General features: G+C 30.8%; 1 protein-coding gene across 1 annotated transcript; it reads left to right on the top strand.

The window, feature by feature from the left end:
• The first annotated feature begins 2,622 nt into the window (after positions 1-2,622).
• Positions 2,623-6,055, top strand: LOC132745108 (mucin-2-like). The gene is made up of 2 exons (XM_060733932.1): positions 2,623-5,126; positions 5,283-6,055. Exon 1 carries the CDS (start codon positions 2,682-2,684, stop codon positions 4,668-4,670), a length of 1,989 nt encoding a protein of 662 aa, XP_060589915.1. The 5' UTR covers positions 2,623-2,681; the 3' UTR covers positions 4,671-5,126; positions 5,283-6,055.
• Positions 6,056-10,657: the final 4,602 nt, after the last annotated feature.

The raw sequence follows: 10,657 nt of genomic DNA, 5'->3' as shown, positions 1-10,657 counted from the left end.
GACATCTCAAAATTGCCAAAAATCACTTTTTTGCTTCGATTTTTTTCATCAAAATTTATTTCAAAGTGCTGCAACTTCTCAAGGGATTGAGATAGAGTCAAAGGCTTTTCAGCGTTTGTTACACGTCACCTTATGATCGACATGGGGTCATTTTTAGCCTCTCACCACAAATCCAAAATTTTCTTGGCGATGAGTGGGACTCCGCCCCCTTCAAACCCCCAAACAGAAGAGGGCTCATCCTGGCAACCCCTGATGTATCTTTTGGATGGGGGCGGTGCCGAAAAAGTGCTCACTTTTTTTAGCAATATTTCTCAAACTAAAACATGTGTTTGGGACCCAAATAGGACATTTTTCACTATTTCAGGCTTAAAAAAGGGGGGGGGGGGTCGAAAGCGCGTTGTTTCGCGTATATATGAGGTAAAGGGTTAAAATGTAATAAATATCAACATTAACAACAGTTACAATATATAGTGGTCAATTTTCATCATGTAATCTAATTGTAAAATTATAAAAATGATTTAACAGCAGTTTTTGAAAAATTGTAATGTCAAGCATTTTTGATAGTAATAATTTATTAATTCCAATCATCAATACTGAAATAGGAAAAAGAATTATTTGAATAATAAGTAGGAATAGTTTTCAGAACAAGATTCTTATGAGAGATTGAGCGAAAATATGTAATTCATTGTGAAAGAAACTAAATATGTCTCTCATATACATATATAACGGTGCCAACTTGTTTAAAGATTTATAAACCATTATTGCCGTGAGCTATTTCACCTTAAAATTGAATTTGAGACATTAAAGTTTATTAAAAAGATATTCTGTTTGTGAATGTATCGGGCGGATAATTATTATTGGCAAATCTTTTTCGGATTGAATTTACTTTATAGATATATGAATTTTTACCCCTTCCCAATACCCTACAACAATTATAAACCACTGGAAAGATGTATGCGTTATAATATAGTTTGTACCTTATACATGTATATTAATAGTTTAGAGAATAGTTCTGGACATGCATCATTTAGTAATTTGTTGGTTTAAATAATTATTTAAATATCCAATAGTAAATATGTTTACACATAACTTTAACATAATTATAAACATCAGTATTCCACAGTTTGGTTTAACTTAATTTGTAACGATGACCATTCCAGCTTTGAAGATTCTTTTGTTAACTTAATAGAGCCTAACGACAACAAAATACTGCACGGAACGCATGGTGATAAATAATTAAAAACAAGTGTGCAGTGAGCTTTGAATCTTTTTATGCTGTACACTATTTCTTCTTTGCATGCTTATATGATATTGAATGTTTTCTTCTATGCTTCAATGATATTTGAATGTTTATGCTGTGCACTATTTCTTCTATGCATGCTTCAATGGTATTGAATGTTTTCTTCTATTCTTCAATGAAATTTGAATGTTTATATGCCGCAAACTATTTCTTTTATGTTTTAATGGCATTTGAATGATATATGCCGTACACTATTTCTTCTATGCTGAATGACATTTGAATGTTTAAATGCTGTTCAATATTTCTTCTATGCTCAATGAGATTCGAATGTTTACCTGCTGTACAAAATTTCTTCTATGCATGATTCGATGATATTTGAATGAGTTATTATTAGTTCATTCTACACGGCTAAAAATATATACAGGGAATTCATGCAATAGTTTGGAAAGACAAACTTATAAAATTAAACTTTTATTAATGTTCAGCGTTGCTGTTTTATTAATAAATAAGTGTTTACAAATAAATTTGAAATGAAATGGAGTTATTTGCAAGGATATTACTCAAAACAACGATTTTAGTGTTTCATCTTAGTAAGTATACTTAAACCAAAGTCCACAAACAATGCAAAATTTGTGATATCTTTCAGTCTCACATGGGTTCGAACTTTAAGCCTAGTAAGACGATTAAGTGAGCTAAAACCTTTTGAGACCAGCCGTTTTTTTAAAAGGATTAGATTTTTTTCTTAAATACATTTTAAAATTATCGTCCAATAATGAAATGAAAACAAAAATTACTTCATAAATCATTAACATTAAAGTTAAGGACCATCGTGGCAGCACGAATCATAAATATAATTCGTCTGAAATTATTTAGTAACATCTGTTATTGTCTTCATTCCCGGAGCTTTCCAAACCTTGGTAATTAGACAATAATTAGATTTGAATATAGATTTCAAAGAAATCCCGTAAATGACATAAGGATATAAATTAAATATACAATGTACTTGAGTTATTAAAAGGAATTGAAGACGCATGTCCTTGCTGTATTATCATATAGTATCGTATTTCAAAATATTGACTTTGCAGATTCAGTTTATATCAAAGTAAATATAAAATATAAACGGACGTTTTAAGATATATTTTTTGTTCATGCCACGGTTTATCACAATGTAATCACAATGCAAGTAGATTATATTCCTACCGTGAAATTGAATTTCTTTAATCAACTTCAAGGAATATGACAATAATGAATCATCTAATAAGATTACTACATAAATTTCTGTTTCAAATAGTTTTAACATGTCAAAATTATAAACACATATACAAAAATGAACAAAAGATACATATATTTGCATCTTAATCATTACCTTTTTATAGATTTTGTCAAATTGGCACCGACGTCTGTTGCTACAGACAACAATCATCTTACCTCGACGGATTATATGGTAACAGGTGATATTTCAACAGAGATAGCAAGAGAATCGTTTACTAAATCTACCACAGCAAGAGTATTTCACAGTTCAACAACCATACAACCTGACTTAATAGTGTCAAATGCTAGTGTTACAAAACCTTCGAAATCAACAGGATCAATGATGAATAATCCGACTACTATGCGATCAACAGAACATCGAGTATCAGTTACACAAGCGATAGCAAGTGGGAGTACAGATGTTCAGCCAACAAAAACAACAACTATCATTATAAATGGAACTATGGCAAGAGTATTTAACACAAACGAAACAACAGTTACTCAGCCGAGACAGACAACTCCATCAACAACGCATATACTTACAGCTACTATAACAACAGCAACACCAGTATTAAAAACAAACATAATAACAGATAAACAGCCAAAGGAAACAACAGTATTTAAAACAACTGGAATTCCATCTACTGAACTGACAGAAACAAGCCATATGAAATCAATCGAAACTACTACACAGCCGACAGAAACAGCTGTATTAAATACGAATGGAACTACACGCAATGTGTCCAAAGAACCAACAGATTTCAACACAAATATAACTACAACTACTAAGTCGACAGGAACAAAAACAATCTTAACGAATGAAATAACACATTATATTATGTCGACAGAAACAACAAATATCTTAACAAATAGAACAACAACTACTATGCCGACAGAAACAACAAACTTCTTACCAAGTGAAACAACAGCTGCCATGTCGACAGAAACAACAAATATCTTAACGAATAGAACAACAACTACTATGCCGACAGAAACAACAAATATCTTACCAAATGAAACAACAGCTACTATGCCGACAGAAACAACAAACTTCTTACCGAATGAAACAACAGCTACTATGCCGACAGAAACAACAAACTTCTTACCGAATGAAACAACAGCTACTATGCCGACAGAAACAACAAACTTCTTACCAAATGAAACAACAGCTACTATGCCGACAGAAACAACAAACTTCTTACAAAATGAAACAACAGCTACTATGCCGATAGAAACAACAAACTTCTTACCAAGTGAAACAACAGCTGCTATGCCGACAGAAACAACAAATATCCTAACGAATGAAACAACAGCTACTATGTCGACAGAAACAAAAAACATCTTAACGAATGAAGCAACAGCTACTATGCCGACAGAAACAACAAACATGTTACCAAATGAAACAACAATTACTGTGACGACAGAAACAACAAACTTCTTACCGAATGAAATAACAGCTACTATGACGACTGAAACAACAAACTTCTTACCAAATGAAACAACAGCTACTATGCCGACAGAAACAACAAACTTCTTACCAAGTGAAACAACAGCTGCTATGTCGACAGAAACAACAAACATCTTAACGAATGAAACAACAACTACTGTGACGACAGAAACAACAAACACGTTACCGAATGAAACAACAGCTACTATGCCGACAAGAACAACAAACCTTTTACCGAATGAAACAAGAGCTACTATGCCGACAGAAACGACAAACATCTTAACGAATGAAACAACAACTACTGTGACGACAGAAACAACAAACATGTTACCGAATGAAACAACAGCTACTATGCCGACAGAAACAACAAACATCTCACCGAATGAAACAAGAGCTTCTATGCCGACAGAAACAACAAACATGTTATCGAATGAAACAACAGCTACCTTGACAACAGAAACAACAAATATCTTACCGAATGAAACAACTGCTACAATATCGACAGAAACAACAACAAACTTCTTATCGAATGGAACAACAGCTTCTTTGTCGGCAGAAACAACAAACATCTTAACGAACGGAACCACAATTTCTATGTCGACAGAAACAGCAAATATCTTTACGAATGAAACATTAGCTACTATGCCGATTGGAACAACAAACACAACAAGAAATGGAATACCACATAATACAAAAGAAAAAGGAGGTTTTATTTTTATTCTAACATTTTAGATAAAAGTACTTTTTATCAATTTCGTTCATTTGATTTAATCATTTACATTAAGTTATTTCCTGTATGTTTTAATATTTGAATATGTTTCAAAATTAAAACCTATTCTGATTATGAAGGTTTGAAAGAAAGACACAATTTATAACTCCGTTTAGTTTGATTAAGATCTTAATTAAATTGGGCATTTTAGGCAAGTAGCAATAATATAAAATTAGTCATAACTTCGTATATGCTTAATTTCAAATTATTAGAATCTTTTTTATTGTTTACACATAAATTCACCGCCATTATTGACGTTTTGGTTATATTCGTAAATATAATCTTAAATGTATTCTTTTCCAGTTTGGATAGAATGGGTTACTTTGATTCTTACTATTACTTGCATTGTAATTGTATGCATTTTAATTGTTGGAATATGTTATGGTCGATTTCTATGGCGCCGATATCACAGGAAATATGTAAGTAATAAATGACATATTTATTTCTATCTTAAAATATATAAGTATTTTATATTGTTCAATGAAATAAGCCAAATTAATTTGATATATTGATATAATAACTGTTATGTTATGTTGTATATTTGAATTAATTCTATACCTTCATGAAACGGAAAGAAAACGACAGAAGGAAACAAGCTGAACGAAGACAAAGAAGCACCTAAGCCCAATTCACTTACCTCTAGCAATACCCCACAACTCCGAGAAGGGCGGTATAAACGTAAATCAAAACTACGTAAAAATGTACAAGAAACATTTTTTGCGAATGACAATATTTTACAGGACAGTGACCAACAAGATTCGAGTTCTAGACTTAAATCTTCAAAACACAGTACGGTGTCGTCCACATTTTCCGATTTTGTTTCTGTAAGAGAATCTAGTAGTGCACAAAATTCTTGGACCTATACTGATATAGATATAACTAATTTAAAAGTGGTTTAAATATCTATAGCATTCAAAACCAAATAAACACATGGAAATTAAGGATAATAACAATGCCTGGTGGTTCATTGTAATGTGTATCATATGATACATTGCCTAGTATGATAAAAAATTAGTATTCATTGGAAACTTAAACAAATTGGAGAATGTTTCTTTTAACCAGACAATCAGAATGTCTCAAAAAGCCGGGTTATAATGTGATAACATTTATCTTAATATATGTTTATTATTTTAATTCTAGTAGGTAATAATCTTGTACTGTTGTATCATTGGTGTGTTTCAATTACATTTTCTACAAGCAAAAACTCCCACCCATGTGTATGGGAGACAAATATCCGTTTCAATTTGTTTTTGTAGAAATAGATCTGAATCAATTTTGTTTCTAACATTATTATATGGAATTTAGATTGTGTGACTATATGTGTTGTAGAAACATATAAAAAAGTCACTGTAAATGAATATGGAAACACCCTTAATTTTGTTTACACTTCATATAAATATGAAATATATATATATATATATATATATATATATATATATATATATATATATATATATATATATATATATACATCTTTTGATGCATAATTGTCCCCGCCATTTCGAAGAAAAAAGGGGGATATAGCTATAGGCTCCGTCCGTCTGTCCGTCTGTTTATTTTGAAATATATATTTCATAAAACATAGTACAAAATCGTTATTTGTGTTTAAAGTTGGTGCGACCTCGTGATATCTGGGTTGTCTTTCATTGGAAACCCTTAAATGACAAGAGTTAAAAGATATGCGTTAACAATACATATAAATAAAATACGTCGTGTTGGTATTATATTTCATAATGATGAAGGCAATTACATTGAAATAGCATTCAACTGATAAAATTAAAGATATACTATGCTAAAATTTAACATTTGAAAATATTGATCATTGTTACACTTCCTTTTTAAGATATAGAATATTTATAACATAAACATGTTTTGACATTTCACAAAGTAGATATGTTTCAATTCAACACGCTATAGGAGTGTCATTAAAAAGAACCTGGCAGCTCTTTTTAAAGATCCTGTAACACATTTTTATGGTTTTATATAAACAATATGATGCTCAAATAAAGATTTATCAATATTATAAGTTCCAAAAAGCATTATTTATAAAGATATTACCAAATTTAATATTTCATGCAAATAGAGGGAGATAATTAGAAATTTATTTCTATAAATTCTAAAACTAATTTTCCAATAAGAAATGAATGCATATAATATAATGATTACATTTAATATGTACAAATATTTGCAGTCCATATTTTACATATTCTTCGATGTTTGAAAATTGTTGTATTAGCATAATTATATACATATATAATTTCACATAAGAGTGGTATACAATCTCAATTACAAAACATACAGGAATTTAAAAAAAATACCAACTATACGTGATCGGAAGAGGTGAACGCAGCTTCCCATACATAGTTTATTTGTGTTAAATTCAAATTAGACAAATTTATTTAATTTAATTTAGACACATTTACTAAGAATTTCATAGATTTTAATAATATTTTGTGATTAAAATATATACTCAAGGATGAGTATAAAGTATATATTTATATATATTCATTCTTTTAGATAGAACTTAAAGGTAAAATATATATTTTTCGGTCCAGTTCGTATTATGGTATGGTATCGTCCGAACGTCTATTCAAAGTTAACTTTCCATACGTTCGAGAAAATCATAATTAAATAGAAGCAAAATTCAATCTTCATTCATTGCGACTGTCATAATCAATGTGTTTTAGAAATAATTCAGCAACGACGATAACAATTAACACAGCACACAATGCGAAGACTATCAATAAATGCGTATGAGTAAAACTAAATAAATACATTATGTGAATGCAGTAAATTTTGCTGGCATTGAAGTCGCGGTTTTGACACAAAGGAAATTTGTGTTGGTTCTTGAATTCATAAATGATCTGTTTAAGCTAAATAGTAAAATACTTATGATGTTACACAAAATAATCTTTCGTCTTTCGTTTCATAATAACTTCTTGGATTGATTTATCAACAAAAAGATCACAAAAATTAGTGTCCGACAAAAAAATAAAATAATTTTGAAGTTATTATATTTTTTGAAACCTCAAATTTTAGTTTAAACATATTTTATTGCATTACATACATGTATACAAACATATCATACAAATGATGAGTATATATCAAAATGCAAATAGGTTGGGCAACAAGTTCTTACAACATTAGATTAAGCCCTTCCCAGAAATTAATTTAACAGAAGAAAATACTTTAAGGCAACAATGATTACTTTTAACATGCATATAAACTTTAAAATATGCATTTCATTTTTTAACAGTTCCTTAAAATTTAATGTACAATTTTGATTTTGAAGTGCGATCAATCCACAGGTTGCCATCCCGATCTCACTGTAGTTGTTAAAATAGTTGAAGTTTGTTTTTTTGGGGAAAGATTGGTAATGAATATTCGTTTTTAAGTAAGTTAGATTAGAACAAATAAGCCAATATAAATGACAAATTTTAGATTAAAAACAAAATGAAAAGTCAAATATTATCAAAACGATGGGTCGTCTTGATAAAGTTTTGAACTGATTCGAAAATGACAACGTTACCTTCGTATTTTAATTTTTCACGACCGAACAATAATGTATCAATGTTCAATGACAATATATTCAAATGTTAAACGAAGAATTTCAACATCAGCATATAACAGGACACTGATATTGAAAAGCTTTTTGAGATATAGAATTGAAATTATTTATTATTTCTTGACAGTAGAAGAAGGAAACATAAATTGATTCTTCTTTATAAGATGAACAAGAGCCATGTCAACATGGCCATCCCCCGCCGAAAGTGTTTGCTCATTGGAAGAACGTTTATATAGTAGAGCAGAATAATTCAAGTTTAAGAGGTCTTTTGGTAATGAAAACTGATGGCTGAAGTGATTACAGATTTGAAACCTATGTGAATACTGATGTCTTAAAATAACAAAGGGCAATAACTGAAAAATAATGCAGAGTAGGTTATCATTCTTGTATGCTGCACCCCTCCTCAGTAAAATCTATCCACCTATGAAGTTTCAAGTTAATACCTCAAATACTTTTTGAGATAAGCTCCGGACAAAATAATATGAAAAATAACAAAGGGCAAAAACTCAAAAATTATATAGGGAAGAGTTTTCATTCTTGGGCACAGCATTCCTCCTCAATAAGATCTATCCACCTATGACATTTCATGTTGACATCTTAAACACTTTTGAGTTATGCTCCACTCAGGTGAAAAATTAAGTATGAAAAATAACAAAGGGCAATAACTCAAAAATTATGAAGGTAGAGTTATCATTCTTGTGCACTGCACTCCTCCTTAATGAGGTCTATCAACCTATGAAGTTTAAAGTTGATACCTCAAATAATTTTTGAGATAAGCTGCGGACAAGATAGTATGAAAAATAACAAAGGTCAATAACTCAAAAATTATATAGGAAAGAGTTATCATTCTTGCGCACAGCATTCCTCCTCAATTAGATCTATCCACCTATGACATTTCATGTTGACATCTCAAACACTTTTTGAGTTATGCTCCACTCAGGTGAAAAATTAAGTATGAAAAATAACAAAGGGCAATAACTCAAAAAATTATGAAAGGTAGAGTTATCATTCTTGTACACTGTACACCTCCTGAGTGAGATCTATGCACCTTTGAAGTTTCATGTTGATATCTCAAAGGCTTTTTGAGTAATGCTCTGGACAAAAATTAATTTTGAAAAATAACAAAGGGCAATAACTCAAAAATTATGCAGAACAGAGTTATCATTCTTGTGCACTGCACTCCTCCTTAATGAGGTCTATCCACTTATGAAGTTTCAAGTTGATACCTCAAATACTTTTTGAGATATGCTCCGGACAAAAATGTCGGACGGAAGGACGGACGGACGGAAGGACGGACGGACGGAGACTATTTCTATATCCCCCGCCGAAAAATGGACTCTCTCCTGTCTACCTCTCAACTATTATCCCTCCGTCTGTAGGTGTAACCACACGTTATCATTTAAGAAATTCGAACGATATACAAGGCATTCACACAAGAACATCTTTACACTAATACGCTTTTCTTCCTTCAGCTCTCAGAGAATGGAATGAACTACCAATTGATGTACAAAATGTACCTACATTATCTGCTTTTAAGTGTCTTTTGATTAGAAACATAAAAAATGTTCAAAATGTTTCTATACAGGTGTTAGAAAATGGCAAATATAGCATGCACGTCTACGAACAGAGTGCAGTTCCCTAAACTACCATCTATACAGAAAAAATATTGTTAACTCACCTCTAGGTCAATGTGGATTGCCAGAAACTAACCATCATCTATTCTTTGAATGCAAACACTACAGTAGTATCAGACACAGCCTTTTCCAAACTCTTTCAGCCTAGTGCAATGTCACTCTTCACACATTTCTTAACGGCGATACAAACTTAAATGACGATATCAATATCAGCATATTTCAGCCAGTTCAAATGTTTATCCGAGACAGCAAACGATTTTCATAGTCTTTGCTACATTGCTCCTCCAATTTTCTAACCAAATAGATCTTCTTATTTTCTTCTACCTATTTAATTAAGTTTCTTTGTGTATCTTAAATTATGAAATTCCAAATTTTATACATTTTAAACAGACAATTATTGCATCGTATATATCAAGTCCCTATTCATACATCTTTGAGATAGAAACTTCTACTCAACGCCCCTTTTTGTTTGTATGCCGCTAATTTGACTTAGAGACGAAAGTGACGAATTTTCTTCATTTTTTTTTAATCTACTAGTATTAACAATTTCTTTTCTACCTAAACTTCAATATTTCATACATTTTCAAAACCCGTCATATCTATAGTAATTAATCTTATGTCAGGAAAAGGCCTTTATAAGCATTTTATGCTTTGGATCTAATCCTTTTTCAGCATTGTATTGTATTATTTCACCATAGTATGTAAATCTTGTATGTGTAAAATTTTCGAAATAAAGTATGTTTAAACTTAA

Source organism: Ruditapes philippinarum, unplaced genomic scaffold (genome assembly GCF_026571515.1).
Source record: "Ruditapes philippinarum isolate M1 unplaced genomic scaffold, ASM2657151v2 ctg436_1_1_1_1, whole genome shotgun sequence".
Taxonomy (NCBI): domain Eukaryota; kingdom Metazoa; phylum Mollusca; class Bivalvia; order Venerida; family Veneridae; genus Ruditapes; species Ruditapes philippinarum.
This window is presented reverse-complemented; position numbering and strand designations above follow the sequence as displayed.